Here is an 18797-nt window from a genome sequence, read left to right on the forward strand (position 1 = left end):
TGACTAAAACTATGTACACTAGTGTGTGTACACTTCAGAATGTGGTGCAATGAAGCCATCAGGCAGAAATGTGCGTAGTTCTTTGAATTCAGGGTGAGATCCCCGGACGCTTTCTGTTCTCTCTACATTTAGTGTGTCACACAAACAAAGCACGTTGGCATCACCATGCCCAAGTCCAGCTGTCCCTCAGGCTACCTACACTAGCACTGGCGTGTGGCACAATGAAGTCATCGGGCACGTGATGGAGAACTCCACTGGGGGGGCGAAGAAAACAAGGTGACATCACATCTATCAGAGGTTACTTAGCTGCTGAGCTGCTGAGAAAAGCTTGCTGCACCCCAACCCACACATCTGAAATTCTACTCATATGATAAATTACAAAACTTTGGTCGAATGAAGATTTGTATGTTGTGAAAATACATCAACAACTAGCACCACCCCTCTTGTAGATATTTATTTTTATGTAATCTGCATTGTTTTCTCCAAATAACTAGTTTGTAAGTTACTGATTTTACAGCCAGTGAAGATATGGGATCAGTTCATGGATACTGTTGTAAGAGCAACCTTACAACCTTCTTTTTAGCTGTTCAGTGTGGTTAACATGTGATTTCTTTTCAGCTGAGTAGTTTTCACCACACATCGCGGATTAAGAGCACAAAGCTTGATCCTCCACCTCACATAGCAAGCAAAAGCCAAACACAAGTTAAAGCAGCTTTCTAAAAACGATTACCACACCGAATGAAATGTATTCCATACAATGCAGAAATTCCCAAAGCCAATTTTCACAAGAGACCGCAAATCACACACAAAGGAAAGCAGCTGTTTACTCATACAAATTCTTAAAATGTATCATGTGCAACAAAAGGAGCTTGTGCTTACAAAGTTTATCCAAGGCCAGCTAAAAAAGATCTGTCCTAATCTAAGTTCTTGGACATGGCTTCAAAGCCCCGATTTAAAATTCAAAGATTTTATCACAGACATTATTTAAACTCTGACTCACTGAATGCTCTGAGGAAGACATAATTCAAAATATCTTTGAAGCATGAATAGATGATTTCCACACAACAATTAAGTAAAGTTCAAGAGTAAACAAGTTCTTAAGAGTCAATCCATGATCAATTTTCGATGCTTTGGCTTTGCGTCCGCTGTTGTGACTTGTATAACATACACTGCAAAATCCAATGGATGAATAAAATAACACTCACACATTATGCTTTCATACAGATAGGGCCTATATCAGAAATTAGACCTCATAAATAGAAGTCACGTTTGAATAATAATATATCACTGCCTCAACAAAAGACAAATAACCACAGAATAATGTTGTTTGCAATTTCCTGCTCTTGTTTTCTGTCACTCTGCAGTAATTACAGTGTGATTGCAGGTTCAGTCTGTAACATTTCCCCCTTTAAACATAAATAACTTTCCAGAATGAAAGCAGGGGTATGAGAGAATGTTCTTCTCACTGATTTACTTTAACTTTTACAGCCTCCCAAGAGAAGTGAAGTTAGTGACCTCCAGTGATCTACCTGTGTTCCAGGAGCTATTTACTCCCCAAAGACACTGAAGCCTACTTGTCTTGATAACAGTTTGGCAGAAGTAATCAAGAAGACTAAAAGCACTGGACAAGGACACATCTCAGCATTAAAGAATACTGAAAGTAAGATATTATCATCAAGAACCAGTCATGTTTTATCGCCACTTACGGCATTTCCTTTCTATGAAAATTCTGGCTGAGTGTAGACTGACTGACAACCTCAATCAGGACTTCTTCTTAGCATTTGTACTCTTTCCAGCTCGTGAAGTGTTATAATCAGACTTTGCTGCATAGTCAAACGTGCCATCATCATCTCAGGGTTTCAAAATGTGATGATGACTTGGATAAGCTTAGCTGGTGAAATGTACGGCATGCGCAGCTGGAAGATTTGCAGGATGAAAGAGGCCTGTAATTTCCAACACCAATTTCCTGTGTCTCAAAAGGAACAGAAGAATAACCTTAGAGTTGGAGCATACTTCAGGGTCGATAAAAAGCTCTTCAGTATCGAGAGTTTCCAAACACTAAGTTGTCTTTGTGGACCTCTAAGCCACAGTGCACATGTTTCTGTGGTCATTTCAATGCTTGCTGATTCTGTGAAACCAACAGCATTAAACGCTTAGGAAAGAACTTTCTTTCACTGTGCTATGTCACGTCTCTATTGTCATATTAATTGTGATGCGCAGTCTAATAAATTAATAATTTATTATGCTATTAAATACCATTTTTAGTATGTCAAAATAGCAGAGTTCAGTTATCATGATAATGGGAACTAAAGTCACATGTTGGGGATAATGAGCTCAATTAGGAGAAGCAGCCATTAGTGAGTTAGCAGCTCAATGTTGAGGTGCCAGCTAGTTACTAAAACACTTCCTTCAAGGTTATCCTTTTCTTTCTATTCATCCTATCCCTTTGTCTCTTCTTTCATGCAGTTTTCAACTTTATAATAATAGAGGTTGTATCAACTGGACATCTTTGGCTGCTTGAGGTTGCAATGACTGCTTCATAGAGATATTTAAAACAGTGTTTGGGGAACCTGGAACCTTTTCAAATATTCAGCTAATCTGTGTTGCACTACTGCTTGTGTAACTGTGTACACTCAGTTGCCAGTTCAATTTTTGTTTGATTGTTTTTGTTTTAGAGCTGTGGATTCAACTGTGTGATCAGTTTGGAGGGTGGAGTTTGTGGGGCTGTTGAACTATATTGCATTATACAGAGATGTATTTGTATTATTTAGCCTATACTCAATGATATTAACTGAGGGACAAAATAATGAACAACTACCAGTAGATAGATAGATAGATACCTTATTGATCCTGAGGGAAATTCAAGCCTACCACCTACCAGTATAACGCAATACAATTCAACAGCACCAGAAACTGCAGATTTCAACTGAAAACAATCATAAAGTGCCCAATTTCAGCACCAAGTGCTGCTTGAAACGCTTTACTATGCACTGCGGGAAAATATAATAATCCCTTTCCAGTTTATTGGATAGAACTAAAAGTAACGCAGCCTGATAGCACTGTGCTGCAATAAATCTCACACTCATGAAAGTTGTTACATGTTTGTTGAAATTGTTTTAAAGCAGCAGTTTCATGTTTTAGGTTTATAAAATGATGAAAGAAAGAGTCAATGGCAGCCTAAACTAAGAAACTAAACGCAGTTAAAGAAAGGCTAACTTGTAGCTTGGGGACTGATGCTCTCTCCAGTGGCTGTTATGGAGCCACATAGCCACAGAAGTAAGACGTATGCCTCATCAAGACAAAAAGGGGCAGACAAAAAAGGTCATTTATTATAGCATGGGTTTGCAGTTCAAAGGCACAAATGTTTTTTTTAGGGTACAGATTATTAATCTGAGGTTTAAATAGCCAGACTTCCTCCCTGATACCTGCTAGGCTGCATAGTTGCTTGCTTTCACTTGAAAATGCAAACTATTGGCAATTGTTCTGCCATTTAAAAACCTTAGTGATGTCCTCTGTAACATTGATCAAACTAGCCTCTGATGCCTCAGGGGAGGTCTGGCTACGGTCTTTCTAAAGAAAAATACTCATTTTCACACCAAGGTCGCTATCTATCAACCTGTCTGCAATGCCACACTGCTTTATGTTATAAAATTTTAAAGTTATTTCACATACTGTAGCCTGGATACAGGAAGTACTTGGCATCACAAACTGCATAACCACTGAGCCCACGATTACACCGGCTGCACTCACTTGAGCGTGTCATCAGCATACCTGTAGGACCTGCTGCCTTGTAAGATCCTGCATGGCTAAATTACAGCATGAGCACTGGTCAGCAGGATGGCAAAGGCAGCAGCTCAAGGCTTTGCTAAGGAAGTGAACCTGGTGGATGCAACAGATCGTAACAACTGGCGGCAGAGATGAAGTAGAAAAAGAGGAAAAGTAGGGGACAGCAAAAACGACACAGATGAAATGTACTTAAAGTGCTCCCACTACAACCTGACTTCCTCAGGATTGCTCTGTGCAGCCATCAAAGAACCTGCTGTTAGAGTCGAGTTGCTCTGAGCTTCACTGGACAGCCAAAAGCAAGCAAGTTTATGTGTAGGAGAGCGAGAGATACAGGAGTGGACAATTTCTTTTGCGAATCTTTGGCCTTGTTTAAGTACCACCAAGAGTTTTCTAATTACAGTTTCTAGTAATGATCTAAAGAACAATGAATGACTTTAATTTTAAGGATTAAGAGATTTAAGCATTTCTCAGTTAGATGTTAGAATTTGTATTTTGTTAATTGTGTACTCACAAGACAACAAACTTTTCCTGCAGCATCTTATCATGCATTGCACCTATTCCATGCGCATTGATCAATTAAGGAACCAGAGCTCAGAATTAATTATGTATGTATGAAAAAACTGAATGTACTAATTAAAAATTCTTACCTCTTCAGCATAGGCGTCACAAAGTTTGTGTCCCGAGAGTAGTTTATTTTTCAGGCTCTTGTTCTGAAAAAGAAAATAGAAAGAAAGAAGTGATCGGTGTCTGTCCTGTGCTCTGGACAACACATTCCCTTAAAACTTTTGCTGCTGTATATATATATATATATATATATATATTGCATCAGTGGGCCTCAGTTTCTCCAGCAGGGCATTTGAGTGTTGAGGAGCTCTGACAGCAAGCGCTTGGTTGCCTCTCGATTTCAGACGAGACTGAGGAGCAGTCAAGAGTGCCCTGTCTGAGCATCTGAAAGTGCACTCAGGCTCATAGGCATCTAAAAGGTCAGAAATGTATCTCAGGGCCAGAACCCTACTGAACTTTAAACGTGATCAGTAAAGCCTTAAAATTATTGACTGGCAGCCAGTGGAGAGATGCCAAAGCAGGGGTCATTGGGTCTTCTTGGTTGGTGCCAGTTAAGATCCTTGCTGCAGTGTTATAAACAATCTGGCAGCCTGAGACTAATTTTTCCCTAAGAAAGCAATAAAGCACCATCACAGATACCTAAAACTAACATTGGCTAACATTTCCCAATGTTTGCTGTTTAATGGAGCAAAGCCTGTGAGCTGGTTCACGGAGTCAACTCGAACTGCACTGCTACATACACGTGTGACATGTTTCACTCTCCCCACACACTCAACACACACCCTCCCTATTTCGTGGTCTACTTAAGCTTTCAAAGAGTCCCGCCCTCTGCCCGTCAATGTACAGCCGCCCTGCATTAGCACTGCTGCCTGTTCTCTCAGCCCCACCACCACCCGCAGGTTTCGGCGGGGGTTTCAGAATGCTGTCTTAGTAATGACATTGGAGTCTAGATGCCAAACTCTAACGTGTTCTGCTGCTATAACAAACATTTGAATTGTGAGTTGTCATGATTCAACATCCTGGCTTTGTGTTGAGTTCAACTTCGCCTGCTGAAATTGAAGCTTCAGCTAAGAGCAAAGAAGTTTGCTTGAATGACCTAACTTGGCTGTAGTTTTTTTAGTGAGCAAAGATGGAGGATGCTGTGATTGTTGTCAGTCTAACCACGTCCAACCAGCCAGTAGTTACGATATTGCCTTTGCAAACTACTAATTCCTCCAGATGCTGTCTGGCTGGAAGTGAGTCAGGAGACACACACTGAACGTGAAGACACACAAATGGACTGCAAACCAACAAACCAATTGTCACATCCTGTGCTGCTCAAATTCGGCACAACAATCACCTCAGATGGTGAAGGTCATTTGTTGTATTTATTCACATGCAATATGTTATTAGCATTTACAGATTAAAACAGGATGTAATATATTTTATTTTGGAAGAATATTTAAGAAATTTCAGAATTAATGAACTCTTTTCTTCTTTTTTGTAAATATCTAATTTTCTCAGTTTGATAATCTAAGTGCTGTATCTGTAGCACAGCACCTGTTCCTGAAAGGTAAAGGTCACAGTCAAAACTTTCTGGCCGCAGACTTTGTGTAAGGGGCAACACTTGCAAGAGTTTTCTCTGAAACCTGAGTTTGAGTAAAATCCACTACTATACCATGGTACAACTCTTTAAAAAGAAGTCAAAATAATGGCACAGACATGAGGGGTACAGACTTAAGAGAACCTGAAGACAATAACAGAATCTGGAGGGAAGGGATTTCCCTTTATAACGGACAATGATTTGTTAGTTAGAGTGGTCCTCAGCCAACTCATTGCTTAATCCAAATTACCAATTCGAATCACAAGATGAGCCAATAAAACAACACGATCAGCCATGACTAAAGCTTCACCAAGGCCTGAAACAACTGAAAGTTGTACAGTCTCCAACGTCTGAGGTAAGAGAAGGTCATTCGAGGTAGTTTCTGCTGTGATTTAAAACTAAACTGCCTGTTGCACTGTAATAACATTTCTGAGACAACTACTACCACTAAAACCACTCAGTAAAAACAGTGCTACACATTGGAAAGAACATGCTGCACCATACAACATAATGTATAAAGCAAGCATGTGACATATTAGGGTTTTTGTGTGCATGTGTATGTATGTGTGTGTGTGTGTGTGTGTGTGTGTGTGTGTTACTGAGAGACAAGTGCTTGTACCCTTGTCCCCCTTCTGTTTTATCAAAAGAAACAAACGTAATTGGATGCAACTTCATCATAGCAACCGGTGGAGATTTATTAACCTTTATCATTGACTCAACAATGCATTTAAAAATTTTTAATGAGTTTATCAATGAGCTAATTACCTGTTGCTGAGGGTCTATTCTTCAAACCCATCCAGTAGAACTTAAGTGGGAGCAATGAATATTCATTCACCAGCTTTAATTCAATCAAACCAAATTCTGTGACTGAATAAAAAGAAAACCTTGCCTTGCAAAAGGAAGTGGCCACCATTACTCTGTTAATAAAGTACATATAGCAAGTCATGCTACATGCAGCAACTCCTTTTCCGCAATTGTTTTGCAAGTGAATAGAATACTTTGCATGGGTTTAGAATGTGATCTAACAGACTTTGAAGCAGCGTGATGGTGGATGCCAGGAGGGTGTTCCTGAGCATTGCCAACACTGTAGTTGCTGGGCTTTATGAAGGCAGTAATCTCCTTACAGTACAATGAATGAACCAGAAAACCTCATCACAATGTTTGCTATGTGGGAGGCACCCCTGGGAAGCTGCACATGGGAGATGACAGTTGGATCAGGCTATAAACAGTTCATGGCAACACCACAGTATGACAGTCAACATCATGCACTTCATTAAAATGAAACATCTCAGAGACTAAGTGAAATCAAATATGATCTATTATGTACCGGTGTTACAGACAGACAGACAGACACCCAAAATTAGAAAAAATGATTGACTTGAACTGTCAACTTGAGACACCTAAAGCAACAATAGAAGATGAAGAATATGATCTAAATTTCTTTTGGGATTGTGGAGGATGTCTTAAAAATAAGTCTGAAATTAGCTGTTTCGCTGTCTTCACTGGGGATAACTAAAAGAAAATCAGATCACAACAACACAGATTGGAGTATTATTGTTACTATTACATTATTGCCCCACATTTCAGACAATGTTGAGAAGTCTGTCTGTCTGCCCCCTAGAATCAGCCAAAATTTGTGGGGTTTTTTTTTCAGCTCCAGTGCAAATAAGACAAGTGTGTTTTCATCCCCATGTAGCACCCATAGAAGCAGATATTTCTGAAAATACGATCGATCTTGCCAAAGGTAATAATGGGTTATAGATGGATCTCAAGATAGATTTGCAGCTTGATGTTGGAGACAGCTTGATGTTATTAGGTGACGAGTTGGCTGCAGACCACAGGGACAGTTTGGATACAGAAGGAGAAGCCGCATATGCATCCACCAGCTGGCCCTTGACATGTACTTATAAATGATGTGGCTTCACAATTCTCACTCTGTGTCATGGCACATTCTGAATGCACTCACAATTAAATATTTGATGACAATCATTCACAACACAGCTGCATGTGTATGTAGTCGGAATGATCAATTTGTTATAATTTTTGGTCATGGTAGCACCATGGCTGTAGACATGACAATGTTTGTCTGTTATATTTCAAAATCTATTAAATATAAGATAAGATATAAGAATTACCTTAAGAATTTGTACAGAGTCCCCAGAGGATCAATCCTAATGACTTTGTTCATCCTCTGACTTTTCCTCTTGCTCCACCATGAGTTTGACATTTCTGTTTGTGGTGAAATGTCTTGAATATTATTGGATATGCTGCTGTGACATCTGGTTCCAGTTGCTAGTTAGCAAATATTAGCAAGCTAACATGCTAAACAAAGACACTGAACTCATGGTAAACATTATTACCCCTAAATATTAGTATTTTAGTGCTTTTGCGTCATTGTGAGCATGTTAGCACGCTGACTTCAGAATTTAACTTTTTTTCAAATTAGCTAGATATCACTACCAAGCTGAAATTGTACTTTTATTTTTATTTACATGACTGACTCTATTGTCATGATGTGCTGGACCAGACACCTAACATCCAAACTGCAATGTGTCACAAAAAATATAAAGTACCAGGGTATGATTAGCTAGAGGCCACAGAGCACTTTGTTGGAAAACAAGAACTTGAACATGCTGAGGCAAGGTTCAGGTTTACAGTCGCCTATTCAGTTTAAAAAAAATAAAAAAAACAAAAAAAGTTTCTCATATAGGGTGTATTCTGGCCTCCCACTTTCCTTTGCAATTCAATCCTCACTCTCACACACCTGTACAGTGTTAATCACATATAGTACATTCACACTGAGAAGAACTAATGAAGTGGGATACCACTTGTTTTGTGATTCAGTATCAATTCCACAGTTGCACCTCCCCTCACCCCTACAGAAGGACTGGCATTCGAGGACATGCAAAAGTGGCAGCTGTCATAAAATGTGACGTAGTTTACCCCCCCTGGACATACTCAGAGTGAAAATGAGATCCTCTGGAGCTTATATGTCACAGTGCATTATGCAAAATGTGGTACACTGAGCCACATATGTCGTACTGTGTTATTCCCGCAGTGCTGACAGTCTGCAGACCTTAAAATAAAGGACCACCTTTACATGTTGCTCATATTTTCCTTTTAGAAAAATGCTTATGATCTGTCACAGGACCTTTATCTCAGATCTATGGTTATTCTGGAGGCCCACTTTGATTACAAACCAGTGAGGAATGAGAGACCACTGGTATCTTTTGGTTATGCTATGATTGTAAATACACAATTATGCTCTCTCATGTAAAAATTGCAGGGTTAAAGGAGTAAGTGAAGTTATATTAAGCAAAATATACAAAAGATGAAATGTTCAGTCATATGTGGAAATCTAGGCAATCACAGCACAATTTATCAGGGCTACAGCACTCAAAAAATGTCTTTCTGACTCAACTCAGCAGAGTTATTTTCACACATTATAAAGTGCTGATATGTCAAGAGCCCCCGAGTGTTGATATTTACTGTCCATCTAGGTCAGCGTTCACACTTCTCAACACACATTAGTGTTGGAACCTTTCAGCTTTAGTGTGAAGTGTCAAAAAAACAAACTCTTCTTCTAACAAATTTTTATATTTAATTCTGGTCAAGTTCTTCCCACATTAACACAGCAATTAACTCTGTCACATTTCATATTTATGTCTTAAACAAAGTCGCGTCCCACTGTTAAACTGGAGAGATCAACCACGCTGCACGCACGCTGTGACTACAAAGTCAAACTAAACCATCAAAAGTGCAATGCAGTTAGAGTTGACATTTTTATTTTCAACAAAGTAGCCATAGCGTGCACACTGCCTGACACCACTCACGGGTGGTGCAAGCGAGGGACTGCTGTCACAACATATTTCAGCTTAAAAGGTCAATAAGCTTCACTGTAATGACAGAGAAAACAAAATGACAAGATGTTCCTGTTGCATCACTGCTTTAATAGTGCACACGTCTCAGCTGTGAAAATCTTCATTGTTCATGTTAATTAAAGGCCTAAATGAACTGTGCCCACAAACACAAACAGAGTCACCGTTTTTCTGTGGAGGTCAGTCAAACAAGCACATGACAAAATCTTCCTAAAATAAATGCCATTTCCTCTGTGAAATGGTTCAGTTTAGTCTGAACAAAAAACTTGGTGAACTCATGCCAGGGGTGAGGCGCGTCATGGGGAAATACTACTGTAGTACTCCCTTTTTGTGTATCTACATATGAACATCACTATATTATATAGAGATTTGTTTTACGTTCAATTTACTGATTTCATTCAAGTTTACCGAGCTTCCTCATGGCTGTAAAATCTGCTACCTGTTCAGACTTCTGGCTGCATTCAGAATTTTATTAGCCTTTTGGCTTTGTAAAAATTGGTGTGCAAAACCACTTTGAACCATGTGTTTTGTATTCACTTTGCTAGCTCATAGTGGTTGGACTGGTGTTTGACAACAATTTGGCATAGAAAAGATTTTCTGATTTTCTGGGCTCCACTACAGATGGACATTGAGAGACCCAAACGGTGAGCCACTGGGGCCAACAGAGAAGACAAACAGCATTATGAATTATTCTTTCAAAGTCTTTTGATTTTAAGTTACCAGCAAAACTCTACAGTCTACAGTCTTACTCATGTGTCCCGTGTGATTGCTGTTGGCTCCCACAGCATAATTTTCATAATTATGAACCCAAATAATTCAGTTGTCAAAGTATCGGAATTAATTTACACACCAATGCCTTCGCTGTTGAAAGCATTGTACTTTTTTCCTGTGTCAGAGTTCTGCATGTCTTTTATTTAGATCAAAAATGATAGGGTTATCCATGGTAAAAGCTCCAGTAACAAAATAAATCAGTTTTATTTATTTTGATAACTTCAGAAATATCTGATACTCACTTTTTCATTTGTGAGTTTTTGACTTTTAAAAAACAACTGTTGTTCAAGCAAAATTGACTTGAGAAAAGAAACAAAACTTTGCTTGTTGTTCAATGTCAGCTCAGCTTCAAAATTCCTGAAGACTTAATAAATAATTAACATTTGATAATTATTTATTAAGTCTTCAGGAATTTTGAAGACTTAATAAATAATTAACATTTGATAAAAGTTGAGGCATCTTCGTTTCCTTACATCTCAACCCTCCCACCCACAGTTAAAAACTTGATTCGTGAATCAAAACTTCAACTGTTTTATCTCTTATTCAACTGATTTTTCCCTGAACCCTAAATCGAAAAGAAAAAAAAAACCATAATAAAATAAAAACATAGTCTGTTTGACAGCCTGTGTCATATATTAATGAACAGATTCCACGCATAACATAATCAATTACAATCTCTGTCAGCACAGTCCAACAGGCTTGTCTATTTCCAAGTAAGAAACTCACACTGAAAGAAGGCTTGCACATGTTCTGCAGTTATGTAGCAGTCAGACACATCTAATATAAATTACTGGCAATAGAAAAGCAAACGTTCACTGTGGGTAAGCTATTAAATATGACAGACCCCCAGACATCTTACAAGACATTTGGCAGCTTGAACCGAACGCATCTTGGCAGTTTCTTAAGGACTATTGAGGTCAAAGGGGGGATTATGCATAAGTGAAAAGATTGCTTTCTCTTCACACTTTCACTATTCTAACACACAGTCCTATGTACACTGTATGTATACAGCATATTGGGAATATGGTGGACTAGAGAGATTTCACCATACATCTTAGCCCTTTCAATCTATCAGTGAGCAAGAGACTGAATCCCTCGTGTTCTGATCGGATAAACTCAATGAGATGCTACCAAAATATTGCAGTAATTTTTGCTATGACGTCATAATCTCTGGTTAGGTGATGTGCCAAAGACGTTAAGGGAAAATCCTCAAGTGCAAGACATGAGCCAAAAATCTGTCAGACTTGCTGCATTATTTAGCCTTCTGAAATCACAACCTTCTGCTACGGTTTATTGTCACATTTATTTCGATGCATCCTCACGCGTCTATGTTTCACTGACTCTTTCATTCACGTGTAGCAGACTAGTCCTACACATGCCCACCTGCACAACCCACTGAAAAGAAAAGTAACAGCAGCAGTAATTTAGACCTGCAGATGGAAATGTGTCAGTGTCTCCTAGTGCTGGCAAAGAGGATAAATGCTGCTGCAATTTGAGCATTTGTTCCAATTGCAGGCATTGAGGGCCACATCTGCCTTTATTCTTTTTTTAATAGCTACTCTTGTGTGCGTTCCACGAATGCTACCTGTTAGCTAAGATAAAAATCACTTCAGAAAAGTGAAACAGCCCGGAGCTAAATCATATATGGCAGACAATTTTGCTTTTGCTCTTGAAAAGATTTAGTTTCAACTTTTAATGATCAGAACAATTGGTTTTATTGTTTAAATGTGATATGAAAAGTATAAAGGTCTTTGCTAGTGGTGGCATGATACAACCACCGTACTTCAGTATACATTTTAGGCACTTGTATTTTACTTGAATAATTCCATTATGTCATAGTATTTCATATTTCTACTCTGTAGTAACTGAGAAGAAATACTGACTGTTGATCCATGTAATATTGCATTTGTCAGTTGCAAAAATTACTTAGTTAAGTTACTTAAAGATTTACCGTGCAAAGTATGAGCTCATAAAATCAAATGTATTGTTTTGCATTAAAATCCCCAACAGTATACTATACACTATAGAACATCAGGACACTGTATATATTAGACATTTTTCTTAATTATGAGCATGTGTAAGTTTTAATACTTAAAGCAGGTTTTGCCAGGAACACTTGTGATTTTATTAAGGTGTCGTTAATGCAAGACTCGCTTTTAATTTTTTATATTGCAATACTGCGAAAGATCTGAATACTTCCTCCATCACTGCCATAGGGTGAGTATAATTCACAATTAAAGCACATGCTTATGCTGTGCAGATTAGAATAAGTGAAAAAGTGCTGTCATTTTGAGAACGTTTTTAGTTCTTATTATCATGCATGCAGTTTTGATTTGATGGAAATATTGTCCACATGCTCATTTGACCTGACCACACGCATCAGTTCAGTGTGTCTTTATAGATATTGCCTCTCTTCATTTCTCATCAAATAGCTGTTGAGTAGTTGTGTAGGATGCTTGACAAGGCTCCAGGCTATTTGAATGATAAGATGAACTCTATTGATCCTCGCAGGGAAATTGGGAAGGCCTGACATTTCAAAGAAGATTTGAAATATTCCTTGTGAAGTAGCCTGAATTACTATCAGCATAATAATAGAGCTGCAACCCATCTCTGCACAAACCCAACCACCTGAACCCTAATCGTTTCTGGTCTTTTAATTCAGTGTCATTCCTTATATTTGTTAAAGCTGAATCAAAAATGGCAGAACAATCTGGCAAATGATGACAGTGAAGCCTCTAATGCTGAGAGTGAATTATAAGAGAGATTAATTAAACCATTGGAACTGAAAAATATGAAGAATGACCAGACAAACTGAATTACTTCAAACTGAATAAATCAGACCTTGACAAAACATTGCTATATACAATCTGAATCGAAGTTGGAACAAAGAGGTCTAATAGTTTTAACTGGTGACATATTTTCATAGCTGGTCACAAGTTAGGTTCAATTACTAAATTTAGAATTTTGCTCTGTAAGGTTAAGAAAAAGTTAACAAATAAACACTCAGATGATTCTGATGACAGTGATTACTTCTAAAATACCCAGTCATGACAACACAATGGTTAAGGTAAGACAAGTAAAATTACTTGGCCTAAATGCTTGCACAAGATAAACAGGTTTGACTGAATCTTCCTTTAACAAGACCCTGATCCTTAAACTGCTCCCAATTTCTAGGACTAGGACTGTCTTTGGATTCCTTTAATATGTTGAATTATCCTATATATGACTAATTTTAAGCGGGGGGCTGTGCTGAATAATTTACCCAAAAGTTGCCCAAATGGAAAATCAGCCATTGGAGCTGTTTAGGACAACCGATTTATAGGTTTGAGAATTCATACGGCTGTTTAAAACTGACCTTAACAATCAATAAGCTGTGGATGCGAGGATTAATTATGTTTAATGGTCTTCAAAATAACCTTTTGCCTTGATGCCATGAGCAGCTGTTCTGTTCTGTTGTGCTTGAGAGAGCTGATCGTACCTCATTGTACATCTGGCTGTGAGATGTGAGCGATACTTTACGATGGCCTTTCTTCACTGAATGGTGCATATTGTGAGAAGGTACAACACCTCCTAACCACTGAAGAACAGTCTAATGTATTTGCTTATGAGGATGTCACAGCATATCATATGGAAAGTAAACTAATTTAATTTACTAAGAGAGGCACTTGGCTGTTTTTTCAGAGAGATGTGACAACAATGTCTGTCCTCATTATGTAAATGACACTGCATCTCATTGAGAACTAAAGTGCTTGTTTATGAGTTGCACTACAATATTTGCAAGGAAAAAATAAAGGAGTCCACAGCGTTAATTTTATGTTGGTGGTTAAAATGTTACATCAGCAACAAAATCTTTGAAAATCACCATCTAGCTGCTGTGAATTTCACCTCCAACAGTTAAACATGATGCCTCCTAAGTGGAAAAGCCAAAGACATAATAGTTCTTTTTATAAAAAGGTGTTCAGAGTACGAAACAAAGTAAATGAATATGTATTCCTGCTTTACCATCCCAAGTTTTGCTCATATTTGTATTGTATTTATTAGAAACGCTGGGTTTAAAATTTTATTTCACCTGTAATAAATTGAGAGACTGCTTTCACGCTGTCTTATCATTTTAACATTACAGGACTTATAGCAAATTTATGTTCTGCATGTACTAGACTATTACATGAAGACATCAGTAATTAGTAAATGGGTATTTCTGAATTTGAGTAAGACAAGCCTCCTGAATTTGCAACATGCTACCAAACTAAGGGAGGAAGTAAGTTTGAAAAAAAAAACCTAGACTCTCGTTTAATTATTATTATATATATCATGTATTCTTAAATGACCGCTGTTTTTAAGTGATGCTTTTCAGCTAATTTACTTCCCACATTTCAGATATGGTGGATTTTCACAGGATTAGATAAATCTTGGTAGAGAGGAGCATGGCTAATATTCTATCACCTGCACCTGTCTGGAATTTTAATCTAGTGTGATTCGTGCATCAGCCTCAGTACACTAGAAAGTGCAAACAAAACAATGTGATAATTATCTAATAGCTCAATCAATTAAAAAGCTAGGAAAAGTCACATTGAAACAAAACTTTTAGACAAAGTAAACTGAAATTTCAACTTACTTATCAGGAAGTGTAGAGAAAAATGCTTGTAAGGACTCCCTCCTTACTGAGTTTATGCTTAAATTACTCAGGAATGTAAGCAAGCATTTCTGTGTTACATCCACTCCACGCAAAGCCTCCTTGGATGAAACTTCCCCTTCAATAACAATACGGGAATAATTCTAATACTTTACATATATATACATCTCACCCCCTCTGGAGTGGTGTGTGTGTCTTCCACAAGCTCAGGTCCTTTATCAGAGGCCAGGGAGTTTGAGGGTTCTGTGCAGTATCTTAGCTGTTCCAAGAACTGCGCTCTTCTGGGCAGAGACCACCGATGTTGTACCTGGAATCTGCTGGAGCCACTCTTGCAGTCACAGTCCCCAGTGCCCTGATTACCACTGGCCCCATTGATGCTTTTACTCTCCATATCTTTTCTGGCTCCTCTTCCAGCCCTTGGTATTTTCGGAGCTTCTCCTGTTCCTTCTTCTTGATATTGCTGTCGCTTGGGATTGCTACGTCTATCACCACTGCCTTCTTCTGTTGATTGTCGACCACCCCAATGTCCGGCTGGTTCGCCATCGCCATTTTGTCAGTCTGGATCTGGAAGTCCCACAGGATCTTAGTGTTTAGCAGGATCTCCAATCTGCCCTTGGATATATATATATATATATATATATATATATATATAAGGCTCTGGTGTGAAGCTATACTCTGCTGTCTTGACACCATCTCATCCTCCCAAAACATAAAATGGCATAAAGTTACATTAAATTACATTTACAGTGCAGCCATAGTGTTTTTGCAAAGACAACCTCGAGCTACAACAAAGTCAGAAGCAAAAAAAACAAAAAAACAAAACAAAAAACAACAAAATGTCACAAATTTACTGAATGACAATCTTCTGAACATTGCAAAAATATATCTGCAGTCGCAGCCCTCATCAGTCTTGAAGGACTTGGATGTATTTCTGTAAAAAAACAGACCATCTACTTTATAGTGTCACAGCTGAATACCACAGAAAACCGGTCACTTGTCTGGAAGCTGAGGGCCAAAAATCAATATCCTTGGCAGGCTGTGAGGAATAAAGTAACGCTGCTAAGTGACAGCACGACTCCAGCCCTCTCAAGACATGTGGCCTGTCTTTGCCTCTCTCAAGCAAGTTTCAATGATTTGAGCTCAGCACCATGAAACCACACAGAGCGAAAATCTAATATTAAGTGCAAAACAATGTGAAAAGTGACACAAATTTAATCCTACTTCTGGAAGAAATTCTAAGACTTATGCATAAATGCAGGAGTTGCCAGCAGGTTGCTGAGTTACCCAGACAGACATCCCACACACTGCAAATGAGGAAGTATGATTTTTCACTTCAAGTTGATGCAAAGCTCGAAGAGAGGCATCGCCTTGATGGCGGGGGTACCTTTGTGGCTGATTGTTACTGTGCTGTTGAGGGTCGAGATGATTCAGTTTTCTGTTGGCTTGTGAAAATGCAACAGTATAACTCTGGATCATCAAAGGCCTCAATAAATCAGGCTGTAAAGCAGAGTTCCTACCGTGTAAATAAGAACATTTGATTATTCATCTCAGCCATAACTGAGCTGGTGGAGTTACAGGTCGAGAGATGTCTAGACGCTGAAGTTAAATTACATTTGAAGAGCGTCTAGGTTGCATGCGACAATCATTTCAACAGAATTTTAATGAATATATTTTACTGTGTGCTGAGGACCTGCTTTATGGTAAATTGAATGTATCCTAGATGTCTAAAAGAACTAGTTTTTAACCAAATTTGGCCAGTTTTAATCCAGTCTGGGTGTCTATAGCACGGCAAGTCACAAACCTCAGACTTGTTGTGATGGTAAATACAACCGCACTTATTTTTAGTTAGTGCAGTCTTAACATGTATTGTACAGCCGTACAGAGTGGGAGTGACACTGCCTTTCATCCAAGAAATCTGTATCTGTAGGCTTTAAGTTATTTCAGGCTGTGATTGTTTATGTTCACTGCTAGCTGCTGTAGACAGAAACAGAGAAAGGAGTTTGTTGTTTCCATTTAGTTGTTGCACATGAAGTTGCACAAATAAAAAATGAATTACAAAAGATAGAGAAGTTAACTATGACAACATCCCAAGTGTTTTATGTAGATCAGGGTACATTTTGGAACTGCAAGTGCTGCTAAATGAGGAGATATTTTGGATGTAACAGTTTATTGTAAATGGAGCATCCCTTGGTGCAACAAGAGATTAGAAACTTCTTTCTAATATTGTGTTTGAAAATGGTTTATTGTTTCAAACTAATTGGACAATCCCAGGCTATTAGAATAATATATGGGATTTCTGAAAGTGAGAAATATTACCTGTAAATATAAAACGATTGCTGTGTTGGCTGTATGAGACTGCAGTTTGTCTTTTTGCATATTACAGCACTTTGGCAGTGTTGGGAGGAAATGCAGATTTAACACAAGCTGCCCTGTGGCTTCCAGAAGGAACACGCCCTCCTGTTAGTATGAGACACTGAACCGACACATCCTGCTGTCAGGTTTACCTGCCACTCCAGATGTCAGTACGGCACAATTACTGTAGCACAAAGTTTAAATATTTTCTAAATAGCCTTTTTCAGTTTCACAGACTGCCAGGTTTTCTCACTGTATTTATGAACAAATACACTGCCCATCTCTCACACAGGGATTTAATGAGCATTACTAGACTAGCCAGTTCTCCAGCTCTAATTACTAAAACAACATAACATTCTGAAGAACAGTTTAAAAGTTACCAACCCTGACGTCATCTCTTGCATAAGCAGCCTTGTTGTGGGTGAATCAACACACAACAATGTCAGAAAACTTCTGAAAACACAGCAGCCTCTGCTACAGATGACACAGTTTGCAGTCTAACCCGCATCACAAAAAACTCTCTTTCAAATCCACTGCAGGTATTATCCATACCACCCATGGCATCTAAATCCCATAGACTTTCACTTTAAACCCTGTCACTGCAGAACTACTCCCAATCCAGCAGCCAAACCCAAATCAAAACTTCCTGTTTAGCACTAAGGAGCAAAGAAATAACTGATTAGACTTTGGATTTTAACTTAATCCAAAGCAGTTTGTCTACAATGGTGCTGCTTGTGATCCACTGATTAAAATAAGGACACCATTCACTTCAAGATGTATCTTCAGCTAAATATTTCCCTCAATTAATAAGTCAGGAGAATTTCTTTCTGAATTGATCTCAGCACTGTTCAGTGCTATGAGACAGGCGTCAGGGAAGCAGACACTGACTCAGTATTTCAGCTTGCACTCAAGACTCATTTATTTAATGCAGCACACAGTAAATAAGGGTTCCAGTAAAACCATTTTCTCCTGACTTTGCTCAACAGCAGCAAGGCCAGTATTAGCCACTGTTTCAAAGGAAGGAGCTGGTTGCTATAAATTTGCAAACAATAACATCCGTTTATTTACTTCTGAATACGTTGTTGACACTGATTGAGAAGAGGAGACAGATCCACAATCCTTTAACCCTCCGGCTCACCTGGAGCCACTTGCGACTGAACGCTGCGCTGTCCGATAAAATGAAATGTGTCTGTTTTCTGTGGCGAAAACAAGGATTCGCTGACAAGCCATC

At 38.6% G+C, this 18797-nt stretch overlaps 1 protein-coding gene across 1 annotated transcript in view; it reads right to left on the reverse strand.

Moving 5' to 3' along the window:
- Window positions 1-18797, reverse strand: part of luzp2 (leucine zipper protein 2) — a 127617-nt gene that overhangs the window by 25605 nt on the left and 83215 nt on the right. Inside the window, exon 6 of the mRNA XM_046394645.1 lies at window positions 4434-4496. Within this exon, the coding sequence (XP_046250601.1) occupies window positions 4434-4496 (63 nt within the window). The remainder of the gene's footprint in view (window positions 1-4433; window positions 4497-18797) is intronic.

This window comes from Scatophagus argus, chromosome 1, assembly GCF_020382885.2.
Source record: "Scatophagus argus isolate fScaArg1 chromosome 1, fScaArg1.pri, whole genome shotgun sequence".
Taxonomy (NCBI): domain Eukaryota; kingdom Metazoa; phylum Chordata; class Actinopteri; family Scatophagidae; genus Scatophagus; species Scatophagus argus.